Here is a 23,041-nt window from a genome sequence, read left to right on the forward strand (position 1 = left end):
CACGGAGCCTTGGCCGCGGCCCTTGTAGCCTCCAGCTGACCCAGCTCCACTCTCCGCCCGCCCCTGTTGCTAACGCCACCAAGTACCAGCCGGCATGGAGCTGCTTCCAGCGCTGAGCAGGCGGAGGGGGTGGGGGGAGTGACCTGCCACCGCGCCCCAAGCTCCGAGCCCTCCCGGAGCTGGGCCCCAGCCAGCCCCGCCCCCTCTCACCCCCTGCAGCGGCCCTGGGGTGGCCTGGACAGCGTTGGGGGTACCCTGCCTCGGAAACTCAGGGTGCTGGGGCGCGAGGCCAGGCGCGCGCGCGTGCACACACACACCTACCTGTAGTCCAGGTGCGACTGTCCTGGAGAGTTACCCCCCTTCTATACCACCCCCCCAACACTGGCCTGGGCTGGAGGGGGCGGGGCTGGTCCGGAGGGGCGGGGCGGGGAGGAGCTACCATCGAGGGCCGGGCGACCTGGTGGCGGCGCGCGGAGGACGCCCTGGCTGCGGGACGCTGGGACGGCGGCGGCCGAGTGTGCGAGGCGAGTAGGACCCGGGGCTGGGTCGGGGTTCGAGTCAAGTCTGGGTTCCCTGGCGGCCCCCACTTCCAACCCCGGGGCGCGGCCTCACTAGTCTTTACGAGCTGCTGTCTTCAACTCCACCATTTATTCCCAAACTTTCTGAACTTTGAGTGTCTCGGTCCCCGCGTCTCTGCCTTCTCCCCATCTTTGACCCTGTTTGTCCCTCACACCATCTTCCTCCAGCTATACCTCTCTTCCTGCCCCTCTGCCCCGTCACTGCCTACCCCCGGCCCCTTTGCACTATCTCGGTACCTTTCTCTGCCGCCCCGCTTTGCCCTCCCCGCCTCCCCCAGGCCGTTGCCCTCCGCCGCAGCCAGGCCCCAGCGGCGGGAAGGCGTCCCGGCGTCCGGCCGGCCGGACTGGGCCTTGGCCTCAGGGCTGGGCGGGCGTGGGGAGCGGCAGCTGTTTGCCATTAGCTAGGGACCCCGCAGGCCCCGCCCCCCCCACCCCCCCTCTCAGGGCGGGATCCTCTTTGCCTCTGTCTTTGGGGCGGTGGAGAGGAGTGGAAGATGGCCAGGCGGATTTGGAAGGGAGGCTTTAGGGAGACTCTGCCGATGCTCCCCCTCGCGCTTTCCTTGCGTCCCTGGCCCACCTATGGCTTCTTGGAGTGTCCTTCCTCTCCATCGCTCTTACCGCCTATCCTCCCCCATCCTCCACGAGACCCATAGACCCATAGGAGAGGAATCTCAGCCACAGACATTCCCTCCTGAAAACACACACACACACACACACACACACACACACACCTGCTGTATCCACTGGAGTCACCGGCCCACACAGAAGGTTAAGGACTGGAAACCGCCCCCTCCCCCAGACCTCAGTATTTCTGTCTGGGAAATGGGTAGAGGGATGTGGAGTGGGGGAATCTGCCAGGCTTAGTTAAAATCCAGACCCAGCCACTTCCTCCTCCAGTAATTCTGGGCACCTCGCTGTTCCATTCTTTGTTCGCCCAGTTTCTGTGACCTCCCCTGCCCCATCAGTTATGGTAGCCTTAAAAATCAAATAATTGCTGTATTTCAGTCATACTCCCTGCCTCCACTCTTTGGTCCTCTGAAAAAAGTTTAGTCACCAACCTGTTGTACAGGGGGTGAGCCTTCAGGCACATGGATAACCAAATTTCCTGTAATTGTGACCATGTGTTTCAGGTATCGAGAAACAGAAGTGAGGACAGAGACGTGGAGAGACAGGGAGAGAGAAGTGGAGAGACACACAGAGACAGAAACCTGGAGAGATGCAGAGAGACTAAGGAAGAGACACATGAGACTTGGGGACTAGGAAGAGCACAGCTGGCCAGGAGTCCCTGTCCTGCCTTCATGTCCAGCAGGTTCCCACCTGGTCCATCCTCCCAGGTACCTGCCTGCTTTCCTGGCACCCACAAGCTGAGAAGAGTCTTTCCTATTGTTGGGGTAGGCTGCAGCAGGGCAGCAGGAGGTCGGACAACAGAAAGGACTAACCAAGCTGAGGCAAAGTACTAGGGACAAAAGAGCCTTGGCAGGAATCTAGGGCTGAGGGGGGCTAGTGAGAGACCCTGATTGTCTCTCCCCTTTGCAGCCTCCAGGCACCCCCTCATACTTCCTCCCTCCACCCCCATGACTTCCCAGGCCACCGCCCCTGCCTTCTATCCCTGCTGCACCCCCAAGCCGGACGTGTCCTGGGGGTGGGGGGACAGGAAGTTCTCATGTAGCCCAGCAGTGAAACTGTTTATTTTTAGAGAAAATTGTTTCCAAAAAGGGGAAAGGCTTTACTCTTCACTGCCTCTTCCCCAGCTTTCCCTAGCTCCCCCACTCTCCCCTGAATGTTATCACTTTTTGTAACCCTGTGTCTCTGTCTCCTCAGATATTTGCAGGAAGACTGTCTCCCCTTTTGTGGCCCAGCCCCCTCTTTAGACACCTCAGCCCCCATCTGACCCTGTAGCCAGCCCCTGGGCCAAAGGGAAGGGATGGATTGCAGGAAGGGTGAGGTCTGTCTAGCTTGCCCCCCACCCCAGCCCTGGGGCCTTGTGGAGGCAGGGTTGTGGGAACAGCTGGAGCCTGTCCAGGCACTGGACAGATGTGCGGGCAGACTGTGAGGTTTGGTTTCTTTGTTCTAGGCCGAGGGGCCCCCCCCACCCCCGCCCCTTTCTGCAGCAGGCCCCTGAGCGTCTATGAGAGTATCCTGGACCCAGGCAGGAGGAAGCTGGGAGTGGGACAGCTGTGCAAGAGGGGTGGCCAGTTTCCTAACTCAGGTCTCCATCCCCCTCTTCTCCCCAGATAAGTCTTGCCTGTGCTGCAGAGTCTGACTCTGAGCCCCCAAGTGATTCTTGAGGAGTATCTGCAGACCAGAGGATGGCCCAAGTTCTACATGTGCCAGCCCCCTTCCCAGGTCAGGGGTCTCAAGGGGAAGAGGGTGCTGCCCTGTGGTCTGGAGGGGGTGAGAGGGTTTCAGCCCAGTCCTGTTAGGGCTGGGGGAGAAGACTGGACCCTACTTTGGGGTCTGGGGTGGGGGCTATGGCCCTATCTGGGGGTGGTGGGGGTGGGGCACAGCCCTGAGCAGGGATAACATGATTATTTCCTGGAGAATCTAAAAGGAGAGATAGTACCCTGCTCTGAGCCTTTGTGGTGGTGGAGGGGATGGGATAATATTTGGGGAAGTGGATTGTTCTGAGCTGGGAGACAAAGCCTTGTCCTAGGGGAATTTGAGAGGAGGCACAACCCTGTTCTGGGAGGGTCCGAGGTGATAGGGCCCTGGCCCAGGACTAAGACTGCCAGTTGAGCACCCAGTGGGCTCCCATCCCTTGAGCAAACAAACCTTGGCTCTTGGGGGCATCTGTCATGGTCCCAAAGAACAGGGGTTCTGGTATTCAGTGTTCAGAGGTTCTGGTATTTCTCCCACCCCCAGGGACCCCTGGTCCAGCCTCCCCACCTGCCTTCCCTGCAAAAGAGCATGACCCTCCCTACTCTGTGGAGACGCCCTATGGCTACCGCCTCGACCTGGACTTTCTCAAGTATGTGGATGACATCGAGAAGGGCCATACACTGCGGCGTGTGGCTGTGCAGCGTCGCCCGCGCCTGGGCTCACTGCCCCGAGGTCCAGGCTCCTGGTGGACGTCCACTGAGTCTCTGTGCTCCAATGCCAGTGGGGACAGCCGCCACTCTGCCTACTCCTACTGCGGCCGTGGCTTCTACCCTCAGTATGGTGCCCTGGAGACCCGTGGTGGTGGCTTCAACCCCCGTGTGGAGCGCACACTGCTGGATGCTCGTCGTCGCCTGGAGGACCAGGCAGCCACACCCGCCAGCCTGGGGTCCCTGACCCCCAGTGCAGCCGGCTCGACGAGCTCATTGGTGGGTGTGGGGCTGCCTCCTCCAACACCACGGGGTTCGGGATTGTCCACACCAGTGCCACCCAGTGCCGGGCACCTGGCCCACGTTCGGGAGCAGATGGCAGGTGCCCTACGGAAGCTTCGGCAGCTAGAGGAGCAGGTGAAGCTGATCCCCGTGCTCCAGGTGAAGCTGTCAGTGCTGCAGGAAGAAAAGAGGCAGCTCACTGTACAGCTCAAGAGCCAAAAATTTCTGGGTCATCCCTCTGGGGCCAGGGGCCGCAATGAGCTCTGCCTGGACCTCCCGGAACCCCCTGAGGACCCAATGACACTTGAGACCCGGAGTGTGGGCACCTGGGTCCGTGAGCGGGACTTGGGCATGCCTGATGGAGAGGCAGCTCTTGCTGCCAAGGTTGCCGTGCTGGAGACCCAACTCAAGAAAGCACTCCAGGAGCTGCAGGCAGCTCAGGCCCGACAGGCCAGTCTACAACCCCAGGCCTGGCCACCGCCAGATGGCCCAATCCGAGTGGACACCCTCCGGGTGGTAGAGGGGCTAAGAGAGGTAGAAGTGGCAGCCAGCACAGCCGCTGGGGCCCCCGCACAGCGGGCCCAGAATCTGGAGCCCTACGGGGCAGGGCTGCGGGCGCTAGCAACATCAGGAGAGGCCGAGAGCCCAGCTGTGTTCCGAAGCCATGAAGTAGTGGAGACAGCATTCCCGACATCCACCGCGTCCACCAGCAACGTTCACCTGGTAAAGAAGATCAGTATCACAGAGCGTGGCTGCAGTGCAGCAACAGGTGAGCTCTGGCAGGCAGGGGAGGGCAGTGAAGGGTCTTCTTCCTTGAGATGCTAGTGCTTAGCACCATCCCTGACCTTCCACCAGGCAGCCCACTCCTGTCCTCAGAGCCTCTGTTTCTTCTTCTGTAAAAAGGATCAGTTATGTCACCAACTTGCTGCTCTTGGGGCCTTGCAGACTAATTTGGTATATGGCCTTATGTCTAACACATGTTAAGTGCCCAGAAAACTGAGGTAATTGGAGGAGGGTCCCCAAAGTTGTCAGTTTGCTGTCAAGAAAAACCCTGCTCACTTATTCAGTAAGTGGCTGGAACTTATCTCAGATGAGTTTAGGCTACAAAAAGGAAATGTGTTGTTCAAATAATTATAGCTTCAGGCATAGCTGGACTCAGGTGCTCTAGTATCAACAAGAATCTAACTCATTCTTTAGCTTGAGGCTTCTCTCTCAGGCAGGTGAAGGTAGCCTCACTACTCCAGCCTCTCTTCCTGCAGCTCACTGGAAAGCGCATTCCAGCCCAAATAATATCAATAAAAATCCTGTGGTGACCCTCACTGACTGGGTCACATGCCCATCACTGAGTCAGTCATTATGTCCTGCCCTGCCTGGTCCTGGATCCTGCCTGCAAGGGGGCCCCACCCAAGTCCTATGATCTTTGAGGGAGGAAGGGGGGGTGTGTGCAGCATACAGGAAGTGCTGAGTCCTCATCCTAAGAAAGGGGATGTGGGGTGTAAAGAATGGCAGCTGCTGCCCACCCCCACTGCCCTCAGGCCCCTGGGAGAAGCTACCAGAATGATTCATAATAATAATTATCACAGCTGTTCTTTAGCAAATGAATACCATTCTGGTATCAGATCTTGTGCTAATTGTCTCACCCACAGAGGACCTGAAGGTTGGCTGTGCAGCCAGGTGACCTGGGTTCAAACTACTTCTAGTGCTGTGTTTCCCTGGGTGAATGACTTCATTTCTCTGGGCCTCAGCTTCCCTCTCTATGAAGTGGTGTAATGTTGGTCTCCACCTTTAGGACTCTTAGTGCACACAGTAAGCCTCAGTCAGTGCTTTTTACTGCTTTTGGTGATTATTTCCAAGTTTTTGGTTAGGGAAACTGAGTCTGAGGGAGAAGTTTCCAGTGCTCTGGGTCATACACTAGGAATGGCCAAGGCACAATGGAAATCCAGCTCAGCCTGAACTTGCAATAGGACCCAAAGGTGGGTCCAGGTTGGGAAAGTACTGAAAAATCTGGTCAAGTGACCAAGGGACTTGAAGGTACAAGTGGGAGGGCTGGCACCCAACTGTCTTTTTGCTTCCACCATGTTGTTCCTGGCCAGCTCTGGGCACCACCCCTGTTCTGCATCCATCCCAAACACCCAGTCCTGTGACTCTGGCCCCCTGCCAGGGGCGCCACCCAGCCCAATGCTGGGATCACTGAGAGGCAGCCTCCATTCCAGACATGCCTCCAAGGGCAGTCGCGGGGCCTCTTGCCTGCAGGCCACACAAGGTCCTGAAAGTTCTTCCTGTGTGTGTCACTTAACCCCTTTTTGCTACAGACAACCCAGTCTTGGATGGTGCTGGGGTGCACTAACTCATTTCATACTTTCTCACTCAGCAACGTTTCTGCTCTGTGCCAGACGTAGGAACTGGGGACACAGAAGTGAACAAGACAGACAAAAGCCCCCAAAATAAACAGTCTCATAAACAGATGAAGAAATAGCATCTCAGAGACTACATGCCTGAAGCTAATAAAACAGGCATGGGGTGAATGGGGAGGTCACCTGGGTTCCAATTCTGGTTTCCCTGCTCCCTACCTCTGTGCCTTGAGCAAGTTATTTAACCTTCCTGTGCCTCTTTGCATATCAGGGAACCCAGCAACCAATGCCATTAGATCAGTGAGGCTCAGTGTGTCAGCTTGTGTCTTGTCCAGAGTAGCGTCTGCACACATTAGATAGTAAGCATTAAGTGATGGTTTTTTTGAGCCACTAAGGAAAGAAGCAGCTCGACCTGCAACTCAGGTAAAGGTAAAGAGGTGGTAAGGAGAATCTAAGAGGAGGGTCACACAGCAGGGGCAAAGTTCCTAATGTGAGAAGAGTCTTAATGATTTTGAACTGGAATAGTTCAAGGTAAAAGAATTGAGAGTAAGTGGCTTCTGTGCATCAGGTGTGTGTCCCCAGGGCTCACAGACCTGGGATGAGCAGCATGGAAATAGAATGAGATGGGACAAAAACTTGACAAATGTTTGGATCACGTATTCACTTTGGCCTGTCTGCCAATGGGGAGGTCAGGGAGAGCGCACTAGAGGAGAATGTAAGAGGAGCCCAACCACCCTGAATTAGAATTCACTTACCACAGCCCAGGGGGGCCAGGGTGGGAGGTCACCTCCCCCCTCAGACTAGCAAAGGTAGGTGGGGCCAGCCAGAGGCCTGGGGACCCCACCATGTAAGGGCCCTAGATAAAGGTACCACAGAGAAGTGACCCAGAAAAGTGACAGCCAGGTGCGCATGCCGTGAGGTCTCACCAAGACTTTGAAATTTCCTCTACTCTTGTTCAAAATACATTCCTATGAAAGCAATTCGCATTCTTTGTAGGTTTGGAAAGTACTGGAAAATCTAGAACAAAAAATAAAAACCCCATGAGCCCAGCACTGCCAGCTGCTATCAACACTTTTATCTCTTTCCTTCCGAATTTTCTAATGCAGAAAAGAATGAGTAGTTTTAAGACTAGCAGCACAAAACTGATGGAATTTACCGTTTTATTTTCAAAAGCAGTTAAACAACCCTTGCTTCCATCAGGCATTATCTGATACCCTTCTCACGTTTAAATTCACACAAGTGTGGCCGTGTGCCAACAAAACTTTGCATGGACACTGAAATTTTGATTTCATGTAATTTTCACGTGTCCCAAATAGAACACTTCTTTTATTTTTGACAAAACTAAAAATGGTTTTGACAAACCATTTTAAAATGTAAAAAAAAAAAAAAAGGTAAAAATAGAGCCCACAGGCCATGTTTGCCGAACTCTGTTCCATGCCGTTAATACACACCCCACCCCATGTAGCACCATTCCTCGCAATCCACCTTCCAGATGCCTGCTTAGATATTTGATCGTCTTTGAAAAATATGCCCTGTGTGTGTTTAATTTCCTAAAATGGTATTGTGTTTTAGAAAAACAAAATTGCGTTCTGTTTTTTATTTTTTCCTTGCTACATGCTATTTTCAAACTCTCCACGTTGATGTTTATAAATCTGGTTTATAACTTTTAGCAGCTGCCCTAGGTATGAGTTCATTTCTCTTAACCCACCCCCACCCCTCACCCATGGCTGGCAGCTGGGTTATTTCCAGCTCCTGGCTGCCGTCTACAGTGCTATGGGCATCCTTACCTGTCCCTTCCAGGAGGGGTCACCAGAACACACTTTCGCCCTAAGTTCTGTCTGGTCCTCGCTGAAAAACCTCCCTGACCTCATCTTACTTAGGTCTAAGGTCTCCACATCCCACCCACATACAGTTTTATCTCTTAATTTTTTACCCATTTGACACTGGTCTAAAATGCAATCCCCTTGTTTTTATTTGCATTTCCTTGATTTCTGTGAGCTTGGTCACCACTTTGTATGTTGAAAAGACTCCCCTGTATATTGCTTTTGTTAGTCTTTTGTCCATTTTTTCAAGTTCCAGAAATGGACTGACAAATGATAGCCTGTGGGCCAATTCCAGGCTGCTGCCTGTTTTTGTATGGTCCTCATTTAAGAATGTTTTCTTTCTGTTTTTACACAGTTGAACAATATAAGAAAAAAATTGTGTGACATGTGCAAAATTACAGGAAATTCACATTTTTCTAGAATACAGCCATGCCCATTAGCTTCCTTGCTATGTATGGCTACTTTGTTGCTATTTGTGATTTGAGCTCTTATGGTCCACATAGTCAAAATTATTTATTATCTGACACTTAACAGAAAAAATGTGCTGACTCCGGTCCTAGAAGATAACTTCTTGCCCATTTTTGGCATTGTGAGTATTTTCTCCCTGTTCTAATCTTCAAATGATCAACATTGAGGCCTTTTTTTGTAATTTTTTAATTTTATATATATTTTTACATCGTTTTTCATTTTTGTGCAATATATGAAATTCCCACCACCAGTGCACCTGTACACCATCACCACAGTCCCTTGTACTATTCCCACCCATTTTGATCCTACTCCCCTCTTCCCTACTGGTTTATAGTTGCCTATTGATTTTGACATTTACTTTATTATAATTACTTTTTCCCCCTGATCCCTTATTTAGATCCTCTACACTCCTCCTAAGAACGAAACCATCTGGTATTTTTCTTATTCTTTCTGACTTGTTTCACTGAACATGGTCCCTTTTAGCTCCATCCATGTTTCTGTGAATGACATGAGTTTATCTTTTTTGATTGCTGAGTAATATTCCATTGTATATGTATGTACCACATCTTCTTGATCCAGCATTTTTGCTTTAATCAGATAGGAATCTTCATGTCGGACATAGTTTTCTTCTTTTTAAAAAATTTGATTTCAGGTTTTGTTGTGATATAACTGACATGGAAGACTGCCTTGGTTTCAAGAGCCCTGCATGATGGCTCAGCACATTTTGGTACTGATCAGTCTCATTAGCATCTATCCCCTCACAGCTGCTTGCAAAGTTATTTTTCTTGGGATGAGAACTTTTAAGGTATCCCTTGGCAACCTTCAAATATATAGTACAGTTTTCCTAACTATGGTCAGTATTCTGTATATTACATGATTATGATGTACCATCTTAAAATCTTTCAACCAATACATTCTAGGATTTATTTCTCTTATAACTGGAAATTTGCACCTTTGGGTTCCCATTACCCATTTTCCCCACCCCAACTTCTGACACCACCCATCTGTCCTGTCTCTGAGCTGGCTTATTTTTTTTTTGCAGCCTCCAGTCTCCCACTACCCCTGCTTCCTTCCTTGAGCCTATAGAGGGGTACTTTCGCATTAATCCTTCCCAGTTTATTTTGTGCAGTAAGGCATGAGGTAGGGGTCCAACTTGATTTTTGTTAGGTCAAGTAAGCTGCTTTTCCCAATACACCCCACAGAGCCCACTCTTCACCACTAATTTGTGGAAGTCCCCTTCCCAGGGCCTTCTCCATTTCTTTGGCCCATTTCTTCCTGAAGTAGTGCCCCACAGTTGCGATGGTCATGACCGTGGAATATGTTCTACTGTCTTGTAGGCCAGCTCTGCCCTTTTCTGTGAAATTGTCTTAGATTTTTTTTTTTTTTTTTTTTAAGATTGACTTATTTATGTATAGAAGAACAGGGATACAGGCCAGAAGTGTGGGGCCGGTAAGTGGATTCACCAGAGCCAGAGTAAGGAGCAGAACAGGCCGGTCAACTGAAATACACTGCTGAGGGGAGCAGTGGGCCAGACAGGAGAGGTCTGCTGTGCCATGTGGATCACCCCCCTGGCTGGGGATTGAACTCCTGCTGTAGTGGCTACAGATAGCTTCACAGTGCTGCCCTTTAACCCATTGTACCACCAGGGAAGGCCTGTCTTAGCTCTTAATGGACTTCAGTTTTGCTATCTGTTTATCCCATTTCCCAGTGGAATATCAATAATAAATGTTGTTATTATTATTACTGCTATTTTAGCATTTCAGTGTTTAACCTTAAACTCCTCAGTCTAGGAGGGGACATATAAGCCTTTAGAGCAAGGCCTGCTCTTCCCTTCAGTGGCAATGGGTCTCAGTGTTACTGCATTTTATTTCTTTTTTTTAAATTGTGATAAAATACATACAATGGCGGCCCTCCCTGGTGGTGCAGCGGGTTAAAGCACAGCACTGAGAATCTAAAGCCGCTTCCTCATGAGTTCAATTCCCGCCTGCCCCGGAGGTGACCACATAGCGTAGCAGACCTCTCCTGACCCGCCCGCTGCTCCCCTCAGCAGTGTATTTCGTTGATCTGCCTGTTCTGCACTCCACTCTGTCTCTGGTGAATTCTCTCACCCTCCACATGTCTGGCCTGTATCCCAGTTCTGTATGCACAAATAAAATAAAATCTTAAAAAAAAAAAATACATACAATGGCAAACTTAACCATAGTGGCCATTTTAATTCTAGCTCAGTGGCATTAAGCACATTCCTATTGCTGTGCAGCCATCCCCAGCACTCTCATCTTCCCCGGCTGAAGCTCTCTCCGTCAACACCAACCCCCCACCCTGTCTCCAGTCCCTGGCAGCCACCATTCCATTTCAGGCTCCTCTGGGAACCTCATTTAAGTGGAACCAGGCTGCTTTTGTCCTTTTATAAATGCCATATTAGTGCAGTGTTGCTTTACCTGATTTGTTCAACCTCCTGGATGCTTTTCCTCCAAGATTTTATTGTTGTTTTTTTAGTGGGGGAGAAATTGCATTGTTTGTTTGCTTGTTATTGATGCTGAAACCTAGGATTCCTCCCAGGTTTGCAAATCCAGGTCTCTGCCTTTGGGATGGACATGAAGATGCCTCCTGACAAGTTAGTTCCACTGGGTCACACAGGATTGGTGTTTGCTGGTTGGTTGGTTTGATGAATTTATTGACAAGGTGTTTTTAAAAACAAACAAAACAGGAGATTTGCACAGAACCCCAGCATTTGCTCTTGGTTCCCCAGGGGAACTCAAGCTGTCTCCATGCTGTACCGGTGTGCCGTCAGACTAGTTTATGGCCAAGTGTCTCACTTATTCTAGGCTCTTTGCCTGCACTGGGTATTTACTCCCTGTTCACTAAAGTTGAGTGTGGCCTATGGACTTGAGGCAGTTGCTGTGCATTTCAAAAAATAATTTAATCATTACAAGGAATTTAAAATAATTGGTTTTCAGAACCTGTGGCCAGTGGCAGGAAGGGGACTTCCTGGGGAGGTGGTGACACAAAAGCCACATGTGGCCTGGAGGGGTCTGAGTGCTTTACCAGGCATGGGCAGCCACTCACAGTAGTGCTGGACTTTCTGTGCCTGGCTCCAGGCCCTCCACCAACCACAGTGGGCAGTGGGCAACTCAGAGCCTGGTACCAGGATGTCACCTTTGTCCTCAGACCAGACTGGGTGGGGTTTCCCCCCTCAACGGTGTTGAAATGTGCATAACAGAAAGTTTACCATTTCACCACGTTTCAGCGTCAGGTTCAGGGACACAGGCACATCCATACTCCGTTCACCTATCACCCCCAGAACTTTTTCATCCTTCCAAATCTGAAGCTCTGCCCGGGTGGGGCTGTCATATTCATTTTCCATTAGCTCTAATTGTTTCTTTTTCCTGATTATTAAAGCAACAGCTGCTTAATGTTAAGTAAAGGAAGCCGGATACAAAATAATATGCACGACATAGCCCTTTTGTTAAATGTCTTGTTTTTGTTTTAAAAAGTCAGAATATTGTCTCATTTAAATATAGATTGCCAATTTTCTTGAATTAACAGATGCTCCTTGAGCTCTCTGGACGGGCACACATTGTTCTCAGCCCTTTTCCCCAGTTACTGCCTTTGTCTGTACACCCACCAGGCTGTAGGAAATGCCACTTTCCTGAGGTATAGAAAGGTTATGTCACTTGCCTGAGGTCACACAGCTCTTTCCTGGGAGACACGGTGACCATGACCTTCAACTACTCATTTCCAAACAAGCTTTGACATTGGAGGGGTGTCACAAGCTGGAATGGTTGGTCACAGGGTTCTCCCTGTCCCTGATCAGCTAAGGACACACAGTTGGAACCATTCTGCTACTCGCTCACTGGGTGACCTGTGGCAACCTCCGTGCCCCAGTTTCCTCATTTGTAACAATCTGATGTGGTCTTGGGCTGAGGAGATTGATGGAGGAATGTAAGAATTAGCCTTTGGAACACATAGTCAGGGTGTGTGATGCCCCCAGCCCCCGCCAAGAGGCAGCTATTTTTCTGTTATTACCCACCGAAGCTGCCTCTTTTTGCATCCCTCCAGGTTTCCCACAGGCTCCAGCAGAGTCGTCTTTGCCCCCAGAGTCTGCAGCACCCTCGTTGGCACAGCCAGAAAAAAATGTAGGCCAGTTGCCCACCAGTGACACCACCAACAGGGAACCCACCAGGCAAGCAGCCTCGTGTGAGTTGGAGGTGACAGGGGGTACAGGTGAGTGGTGACTGCTGAGGGGCAAGGGCACCCAGAGGCTAGGGTGTGGGGTCTGGCTTTGGGAGACCCTAATGACTCCATGCCTCCCAGCAGGCAAGCCACAGACAGGGGTGCGGTCCATCATGAAGAGGAAAGAAGAGCCCACAGACCCCACAGTCCGTAGAAGGAGCCTCCAGTTCGTGGGGGTCAATGGAGGGTAAGAGAAGCCCTCTTCTCATGCTCCCCACCTTTCCTTAACATTGGCCCTCCTGATTGTTTCTTAATGCACTTGTGCCCCAAAACATAGCAAGGACCCTCTTCTAAACCCCTCACTTAGGTTCATTCATTTAGCAAAGAATAGCAGATAGATGAGGAAACTGAGGTACAGTGAGGCTGAGTGCCTTGCCAGAGCTCACACAGCAACCCCAGGTCTGCTTGAGGAACTGGCTCCAGAGCCTTGCTGTGACCACTCTGTGACCCCTCCGAAGGTGCCAGACTCAGCTTCCCAGCCTGACAGAGCTCCCACCCTGGTGGGGTGATGGACCCTAGTGAGTGGTTCTGGTCCCAACACAGTGAGGTAAGAGCAATGATGGAGGTGTTCAGGCAGTGAAGGACTCAGAGGAGGTGTTGATGACCGCAGGGACATCACTGAAGGAGGGGACATGAGCTTCATAATGCACAGGAGCTAGCAGGGGGAAAACTGGAGGTGGGGAGACTCTCCTGGTGGAGGTTCAGAGTAACACAAGAAACCAGAGACAAGAGGAACAAATGTCAAGGACAATTTGGACCTTGAATGTCAAACCCAGAAGCTTAGAATTTGTCTAAAGGCACAAGAAGCACTAGTGAATCCTGTTCATGGTAGAATAAGACTGAATAGTAATAACCATGAAGGGGCACAGAAAGAGTTACCAAAATGTAGACGGTGAAAAGCGGTGTCCTCACTTGCCTTCCACCCAAAGCAGATAGTGTTCACTGTGTCCAGACACTGTAAACCACATCCCTCCAGCCTGTGAGGTCCATATGCCATTATCCCCATTTAAGAGGCTAAGTACTCAGAGCCTATTCCCCTCCCATCCCCTTCGCCCAAACATTCCTTCCTCCCAGATATGAGTCCTCATCTGAGGACTCCAGCACAGCAGAGAACTTCTCAGACAATGAGAGCACAGAGAATGAGGCCCCAGAGCCAGAAGACAGGGTTTCAAGTGTTGCTGAAGCCCCCCAGCTCAGGCCTTCCAGGACAACAGAGGCCAAGACCAGCCAGCAGGAGTGCCAGCGATCTCAAAAGTCCAAGTTCACAGCTGAAGCAGCATCAGGATCGAATGCAGAGGAGGAGATCCGGTCAGTTTTCTGGGCAAAAGGCATTCAGGCAAGGGTGTGAACTTCTGCCTCAACTCCCACCATTTAGACCTTCTGAGGGAATCTCCTATCAGTCATGCGCCTTAGTCTGAGTTGGAAACATACTTTTCTCTTTCAGGACATCTGAAATTCTAGAGTCTTCTATAAAGGGCTTAATGGGGGAAAGTGGGGCTGTGGGAGTTAGGGTTTAGATGCCAGGCCATTTTCCTTAACCTACCTACCTTAACCTAGGACATTTGTCCTGCCTGTCCACCTTTTATATCCCTTTTAGTTCCTGGCGAAAAATATGTTCTCAGGCCACTTGGAATAAATGTGTCCTATGGATCCACTTTCTCTTAGGGTCTTGTGTTTTCTTCTCTCTGCCCCTTTGGGTACAATGTAAAGATGTGAGTTTCTACCATTCAGATGAACCCTGGCAGGACTGGTGAATGCCTTGGATATGGGGAATCGGGTCCCCCAGGAGGCTGAGGTGATAAACTTGCCACTTGTCTGCCCAGCAGGATGGAGCTAAGCCCTGACCTCGTCTCGGCCTGCCTGTCCCTGGAAAAGTATCTGGACAATCCCAACGCCCTTACTGAGAGAGAGCTGGTATGGAAGGGCCCTGGGCCTGGGGGGCACCCCTCCCTCTCCACCCTCAGAGTGGCATCTCCTCACCGACAGTATGCTCCTTGCCTGCTTCGTGGAGACCTCAGGATCCAAACTAAGAGTTTGGGGGGTGGGTAGTACTTAAATCATGGACCTTGGAGAGAGGCTGGAAGATAATCACCTGCCTGAGAACCTGGCCTTGAATTTTGCTCCATGGGGGGCTTACGGGAAGGGTCTGCTCTCTTTCCTGGATGGTGTCTGAATTTGTCTTTGAAGACCATACTCAGAAGGGAGATGCCCACCCCCTCTGGGAGTCCAATGTCTGTTTTCCTTTATGGGAATACTGCACTTTGCTCCAAGGGACTCCTGTGGAGTGGGGTGCCCACTCTGCCTCTTGGGGCTTTGTCTAGGAGGGGGCAGCCCATTGCCCACTCACACCCCTCTCCTTCTGGCCTGCATCCAGAAAGTGGCCTACACCACAGTGCTGCAGGAGTGGCTGCGCCTGGCCTGCCGCAGTGATGCCCACCCTGAGCTCGTGCGGCGCCACCTCGTCACATTCAGGGCCATGTCGGTGCGGCTGCTGGACTACGTGGTCAACATCGCCGACAGTAATGGCAACACAGCACTGCACTACTCCGTGTCTCATGCCAACTTCCCTGTGGTGCGGCAGCTACTGGACAGTGGTAAGCTCGGCAGACCCACGGCCTGAGCAACGCTGCCAGCTGTCGCCCCTGGGCTGGTGGGCTGGTGGAGAAGACGTTGCTCTCTTCCTAGTCTGATGGAGGAGGCAGTCCATATTCTGAGAGGAGGCAGACTGGTCTGAGGGAATTAGATTTCCCAGGTTAATGGGGTTAGATTTCCCAGAGCTCCAACTGTGGGCCCTAAATGTGGGTGCCATTGTCAGGGGATCCCAGCCTGATGGAGGGGGCAGTCTCCACCTTTCGGAGCCCCTCATTTCATAGAGACCACAGATGAAGACCCTAGAGTAGAATGGGGTTCACAGTCAGAAAAGGGAGGAATAAGAGCACACCTAGACTAATGGAAGAGAAAGGCGGCCTGGAAGTCAGTGGGGTAGGGTGGAGGAGATGCCAGGTCTTTGGTTGTCCCCCAGCCCGGCCTTGTGGCAGATCTGCTGGCATCTGTGAGGCTGGAAGCTCATGTCCACCTGCTCCTGCCTCCCCCCAGGTGTCTGCCAAGTGGACAAGCAGAACCGTGCTGGCTACAGCCCCATCATGCTCACCGCCCTGGCCACCCTGAGAACCCAGGATGACATTGAGACTGTCCTGCAGCTCTTCCGACTTGGAGATGTCAATGCCAAAGCCAGCCAGGTACAGGCCCTCGACATTACAGAGCAGGCTGTCCCTCCCATTTACTAAGTCCTGGCTGTGCACCAAGCCCTAATGTTATCTTGTTCCATACCCAGGGGAAGCATCCCCCATCAAAGATGGGGAAATTGAGGCTCAAACTCAAGGCAGTTATTTCCTCAAAGTCAAACTAGAGGAGGGGATTTGAACCCAGGTGGTCACACAGTTATCAGTAGCCACCCAGGAGCTTCAGGAGTGGCAAATATTGCAGGCAGTTTTAGAGCTGGGGATGGGTTTGGACTTGGGGGCTGCAGGAAACCCCCAGTGGCATTTCAGGAGGCAACAGACAGCAGGGCCTGCTTTCTGGTATGAAATCTCCCTTTGGGCGTGTGTTGGGGAGCAGACACTGAGACTGCGGAATTGACAGGAGCATGGAAGGATGTCCAGAAAGCAGGGTAACCAGGACCTGGTGGGGACAGCAGGTTGGGGAGGGCATTCCAACAGCCTGAATTCGCTGAAGAAAAGCAGGGAGCAGCAATGGTGCGCCACAGCCTGGTTGTTTCATTATGCTGCTCTCATTATTTTTAATTTTAAAATAAAATTGTAGTGGTTTACTTTTAAAAATTGACAACAGGTTTATGTAAAATTAGTCCTTTCCAAGTACCCAGGTCCGTAGCATTTTGTAGATTCACAACATTGTGTAGCCATCATCTCCATCTATTTCCAGAATGTCCACATCAAAAGAACCTGTATCCATTAGTAATCATCCCCTACCCCCTCTATCCCTCCACCCGTGACAGCCACCAGTCTGCTCTCTGTCCCTATGGGTTTACCTGTACAGGGTATTTCATACAAGTATGAAATGTCCATCCTCTGAGTCCATAGTGTCCAGTTGCTGCATCACATACAGTTGTGTGTCACTTAGCAACGTTTAAATCAGCGACGGGCCACGTCGAGGATGGTGGGCCTGCAGGCCGCATTCCTAGCAAGCATCCTGATTGTACAGTGCCCGCACGTGGTCGAAGGCCCACAACAATGAAATCACCCACCAGCGTATCACTCAGAAGGTGGCCCCGTGAAGGTGGCATGGCTGTAGCGTGTGCTTTGTGTCACTGAGCATGGCCTTATCACACACACAGCGGTGAACATCAGTGCTACATTTTTTTTTCTTAAGATTTATTTATGCATACAAGAACTGGGGTACAGACCAGAAGTGGGAGGGGAAAGGATTCACCAAAGACAGAGTGGGGAGCAGAACAGGCAGACTGATGAAGTATACTGCTGAGGGGAGCAGTGGGCGGGTCAGGAGAGGTCTGCCACGCCTTGTGGGTCACCAACCTGGCCCGGGATAGAACTCGTGTTTCATTGTGCTAAGACTCAACCCCTTGTGCCACCAGGGAGGCCCTTGATTTAATTTTTAGTGAGGTTTACTACATCCAGAAGAGTGTCTAAATCTTAGCTTGATAAATTTGTACACAGGTTTACACCTATGACTTAGGAACCCGCTCTAGGTAGACATGGGGGTGGGTAGACAAATAGGCTATCCTGAGGGAAAGATCCTGAAACAGACTTGAGATAAGGAAGATAGGAGGTAGGAGGGCGGGAACTAGCAAGTGCAATGGCCTGTGGTAGGAAGGATGATTTGAGAAGTGGAAGAGAGTAAGTTGGGGTGCCACCTGTATCAGTGTTCAGGAATCATAGAGGCCCCACAGCCAGGGGCTTGTGTGATCTGTAATCCTGTTCTTTACTCTGCCCAGGCAGGGCAGACAGCCCTGATGCTGGCGGTCAGCCACGGGCGGGTGGACGTGGTCAAAGCGCTGCTGGCCTGTGAGGCGGACGTTAATGTACAGGATGATGACGGCTCCACCGCGCTCATGTGTGCCTGCGAGCATGGGCACAAGGAGATCACAGGGCTGCTGCTTGCTGTGCCCAGTTGCAACATCTCACTCACTGACCGCGTGAGTCCCCACCCAGGTGCTTCTCAGGGCAGGGCGGGAGCGCTGCAAGGGCTGTTGTCATAGCAGTGGATGCTTTGCAGGACGGGAGCACCGCTTTGATGGTGGCCTTGGACGCGGGGCAGAGTGAGATTGCGTCCATGCTGTACTCCCACATGAACATCAAGTGCTCGGTGAGTCCCTACCATGACAGGGCAGCTAGTTTTTAGGCCCTGGTGGGGTAAGTGATTATGAAGAACTGATGGTGTAGGAGCCCATGCTTGTTGAAACTTCATGGTACCCCATGAGGAAGTGGGGCACAGAAGGTCTTTGTGGTCATGGTTAACATAAGAGTACTGGAACCCAGTAATACATCTCTCAACCACCACTCACTCCTTCGAGAAGTATTTACAGAGGCTCTGTTTTGAGTCCTATGGTCATTGCTAGGAATCAAACAGAAAAATATTTCTGTCTTTATAGGGTGGACAAGAGACACAAGAGGCAGATTATGGTAAAGGCTGGGGAAAAATAAAAACCAGCAAATGATAAGAGACAAGTAACAGGAAACTATTTTAGACCTGAGCCAAGCATGATGTTTGAGTCACCACTTAAGGAAGGGAGGGAGCGAATACTGTGGCTCACCAGCAGCAAGAGCAGCCAGAGCCATGGCCGTGGGGCAGGAGCACTCCTGTATGCTGCAGGAGATCTCGGGACCCCGGGGAGGGGATGGGGCCAGCGAGGTATTGCCACTGCTCAGCCATCAAGGCCTGTGGGCCATGGTGAGGATGTGACTTCTGCTTGAGGCATGCTACTGTATTAAAGGGCTGAGAGACTCACTATATTTAAAGAGAACTAACCTGTGTCTCACTCAGCATTTCTTTGATTACAGAAAGCTGGGTCTTAGAAAAAACATGCCTGTTAGCAAAATATTCTCTGGAAACATAGTAGAATAGCACTGAGACATGCTATGTACTGGTGTGTGATGGATGAGACAGTTCCTTCCTGTCTGAAGAGGGACACACTCCTCACAGGTGCCCCCAGACTGGTAGCCTTATCTGGTGGAGGAGATAAGCCCTTCCAGTCTGATGGCTGTATGCTAAGTACTCCCAGGGATAGTCTCTTGAATGCTCCACATTAATCTCATTAGGTTGCATAAATACCTGTACAGCTTCCATTTTCAAATGAGGAAACTAAAGCATAGAGAGGTCACATCCCTGGTTCAGGGCTTCATAGCCAGGAAGGGATGAAGGCCCCATGGCCTGACTCCAGATCTTAGACAGAAACATTGCTGCTCCCTCTGCCACACACTCACCTTTTCCTTGCCCTGACCCCATGGGTTCAAGGGTAGATTGTGACTCCCCAAACAGTGCAGGAGAAAAAAGGTGCCAGTCCTCATCTCCCATCTGGCTCCTACGTTCTTATTGAAGTTGAGACTTTCCAGCTTCACTCCCCAGAGTGTCAGGATACCTGGTGTGGTATTGAGGGTCATCCAGGGGTTACCTGGACGTTGGTTTACTCAGTAGAAGATGGGAGTGATAGGGCCTCTTGATGTTCTACTGCAGTCCTGTCTCCAAGGACTCCAGTGGGACAGACTCCAGTCCCCCATCACCGTCCACTTCAACCACTCAATTGCCTCTACCCTGAGCCCCTGGCTCCCACCCTCAGTGACCCCTCCAGTCTGTTAGCCCCATCGTGGCTGACTTCACTGTGAACACAGTCAAGGCACATCCCTCCTCTGCTCACAGCCCTCTGAGATTCCTTCACTGGAGACAAAAATGTCCTTCCCAAACCCCAGCAGGCCCCGCCAGCCACCCTCCCCACCCACCTCCATCCTCTCCCCTCACCCACTCTGCTGCATCAGGGCCTCTGTAGGCACCGTTCCTCTGTCTGCTCCCATCTGTCCCCCTAGTTGTCCCCTCAATATCTTTGGCTCAGACAGCCCTCCCAGACCCCGCACTCCTCTTTGTTCCCTTCATCCAGCATCCCTGTGGCAATCTGCAGCACGCAGCCCTGCTTCTCCAAGGTGTCTCCCCTGCAACGTCACCTCTCTGAGGCCAAGGGACTGTGCCTTTTGCTCATTCACCACAGCTACTGGCAGTGAACAAAGTTGGTGCCTCACTGGCATTGGAAAAGATGCCAAACGAAAGGAATTCTGCTTCTTGTTTCAGTTCGCCCCGATGTCAGATGATGAAAGCCCTGCATCATCCTCCGCGGAAGAGTAGCTGTAAGGGGTCTCCCGGGGGGCCATCTAGCCCCCAGCGAAGGTCCCTTCATCTCCTTGCTGGCCACCCCTACTCATACTCACCATGGCCCAAGCCTCCAAAAGGCAAGTCTCAAAGTCCAGAGGGAGCCCTCAGCAGCAACCAGACTCCAGTGGGTTTTTCTAAAGTGGGTTTTCCCTGTACCCCAGTTCAAAGCAGCCGCAGCACAGACCAAAGCAAAATTCTTGTATAAATTGGCGCCAGTGGCTGACGCTGAGGCGTGGGTTTGTGAAGAACATTGAGAACAATCAACTGGAGATTATGGATGGAGGAGGGTGAAAGGGGAAAATATTGTATTTTGAATCACTGTGGGGGGAGGAGGGAAGTCATGTTGTTTGTTGCCTAATTTGGAAGTCAGTGGAGCTGCGTATTTTCATTTTAATCCTTTTAATCCTGAACGTTAATCGTATGGATGGCATCTCAAGGGGCTCAGAGCCTCCCTCACCCCTGCATTTAATAGTCTGATATATAATAGCGTTTTGTGCTGTCCCCCAGTCAGCTTTCTTGGAGGAATTTTCTCTGGTCGCTTTACAAAACAGATTCTGTCCTTGTCACCCAGGGCAGGAAGCTCAGTCCTTTTCTTCTGTCTCCTCACTGGCCATTTGCCAGGGGTGCCCACATTCAGGTGGACCCAGTAGTTGAGAAGCATGAGCCAAGATGTGTGAGCAGTTCACATGGAGAAACTACCCAGAAATCCACCCCCTCCCCACATGGGAAAAATAGTAATTTTCTTAGAAAATCCTTCAGACCTCGAGACACAGGAAATTAATCTTGTTCCCAAAGTGGCTGCTACGTACCTATGCTAAGGGCCCCGGTAACAAGGCCGTCCTCTTCCAGCCCAGATTTCAGAATTTCTCTTCTCAAAGCAAACAGGGCATGTGCTTGTTGGCAAAGCACAGGGTGAGCTCCAAAAACCCATGTGTGCATGATTAAAAGTTGGCTGCCCCCGCGGACTCCCCAGCACAAACTTAAAGAGACAGGGCTTTGCTGAAAACCAAATAAGGGCCAGCTGCCTTTTTTAACAACCTGGAACGGAGCCTGCTGGAAGACGGCTCGCTAGACACACGCAGTTTCCTTCATGGTCTGTTCTGTCCCAGAATCGCAACTGAGTTTTCTTTCCTCTTCCTTCCTTTTGTGGACAAAAAAAAGGGTGTATTTCCATTTCAAAAAGTGCCTGTGGGGGGTGGGGTGGGGCTTGGCCATCAGCCACTAGATGCACCCCACTTCTTGCCCAGGGCTCTCCTGGGCTTCCAGACCTGAAGCCAGACCCAGCAGGACAGACTAAGCCCTGAGAGCTCACTTCATTCTGTAAAGCAAAGTGGTCATTTTGGCTGGATGGAGTTCTTTGACTTGCTATGGTTTTGATTGAAGGGATGTACCTCAGACAAAAGAATACAGATGGTCAAAAAAGACAAGAGAGAGAGAGAAAGTGTGTGTGTGTGTTGAGAATTGGACAGAAAAGAAAATCCAAGCTGAGTGGAGGCCACTGCTGGAGAAAGCTGCAGGGCTGAGAAGCGGTACAAGAGCTGTGTGCCCCTAGCCTGGCCCCGAGGCAGTGTGCGCATTTCTTTTAAGACCTGAAAAAGCAACTCAGTGACTCCCCTCCCCAGATAAGTTCATATTTATCCTTGTGTTTCCTCCTCTCCCATACCCAGCAGGGTCTTGTTTTCGTCTTCATTCTTTTCTCACATTGTATTCATGACCTTTAACTCCACTTTCCAACCACGGTACATCCATTAAGACAGTATTACACTAAATGAAGTATTTCTTTTGTAATCATTTATAGAAGGTAAAGGAATTTAATAAAGCTATCTTATGATAATGCCGACATGCTGGGGTCACTCTTCTTTAAGCTTTGAAAATCTCTTTTAAAAAACTGATTTATTTTGAATAATGTTCAAAGCTGCAGAAAAGTAAAAGAAATACTACAGATACTCCCTTTGGGGGCCTCTCTCTTTAACCCCTGGGTGGCACAGGGGTTAAAGTGCAACATTATGGAACGATCCACAGCCACTGCAGCACAGGTTCCATCCCTGGCCAGGGAGCTGGCCCACATGGCGCAGCAGACCTCTCCTGTCTTGGCCACTGCTCCTCTCAGCAGTGTATTTCAATCAGTCTGCCTGTTCTGCTCCCCACTCTGTCTCTGGTGAATCTTCTCAACCCACACCTCTGGCCTGTACCCCAGTTCTTATCTGCACAAATAAATAAATCTAAAAAAAAAAGAAAAAAAGAGATGCCAGCTGTCAGCACTTTGGAGTATCTGCTGTCAAAGCTTTTCCTAATAGGTTGAGTCTTAGAATCTTTTGTTTTGAGCTTTGATTGGATTTTTCCAAGATATAATGCACACATTATAGGTACCAGTTGCATACAGAAGTGTACAGCTTTGTAACTCTTCACAAGCAACTTCACCAACACCAGTGGAAGTGGAAATCTCCAACCTCCAGCAGCCCCCTGGGCCTTCCCTACCCCCAAGAGGATCTATGACCCCTCATCATTCTCCTGACTTCTCCCATCCTCTGGGCTGTTCAACTAGGCAGAAGTGAGTAACTGGGGTTTTAGAAATCCCAGAAATTTTGTATAGTTTGGAACAAAAGGTCCACTGCTCTTATCAGTTTCCAGGGTGACTTGTGAGGCAAGAAAAGAACTTTGGGAAATTAAAAATATGTATTATTTAAGGACCTCCCTGGTGGTGCAAGAGATTAAATCTCAGCACTATCAAACTCTCAGCAGCCACTGCAGCATGAGTTCAATTCCTGGACAGGAAGGTGACCCACATGGTGCAGCAGACCTCTCCTGTCCTGCCCGCTGCTCCCCTCAGCAGTGTTCTGAGAATCTGCCAGTTCTGCTCCCCACTCTATCTAGTGAATCCT

General features: G+C 50.9%; 1 protein-coding gene across 2 annotated transcripts; it reads left to right on the forward strand.

The window, feature by feature from the left end:
- The first annotated feature begins 1,750 nt into the window (after window positions 1-1,750).
- On the forward strand, window positions 1,751-21,999 carry KANK2 (KN motif and ankyrin repeat domains 2). Of its 2 annotated transcripts, none has more exons than XM_012729849.1 (12): window positions 1,751-1,912; window positions 2,813-2,924; window positions 3,441-4,655; window positions 12,588-12,752; window positions 12,843-12,948; window positions 13,836-14,069; window positions 14,588-14,675; window positions 15,136-15,355; window positions 15,858-16,000; window positions 17,734-17,934; window positions 18,015-18,104; window positions 20,079-21,999. In XM_012729849.1, the coding sequence occupies exons 2-12, from the start codon at window positions 2,888-2,890 to the stop codon at window positions 20,130-20,132; spliced, it is 2,553 nt and encodes an 850-aa protein (XP_012585303.1). In that variant the 5' UTR covers window positions 1,751-1,912; window positions 2,813-2,887; the 3' UTR covers window positions 20,133-21,999. The 2 variants fall into 2 exon arrangements, with proteins under 2 accessions (XP_012585303.1, XP_004689070.1); XM_004689013.2 differs by having other exon boundaries at window positions 12,846-12,948.
- Window positions 22,000-23,041: the final 1,042 nt, after the last annotated feature.

Source organism: Condylura cristata, unplaced genomic scaffold (assembly GCF_000260355.1).
Source record: "Condylura cristata isolate star-nosed mole 26May11 unplaced genomic scaffold, ConCri1.0 scaffold00025, whole genome shotgun sequence".
Classification (NCBI taxonomy): Eukaryota; Metazoa; Chordata; class Mammalia; order Eulipotyphla; family Talpidae; genus Condylura; species Condylura cristata.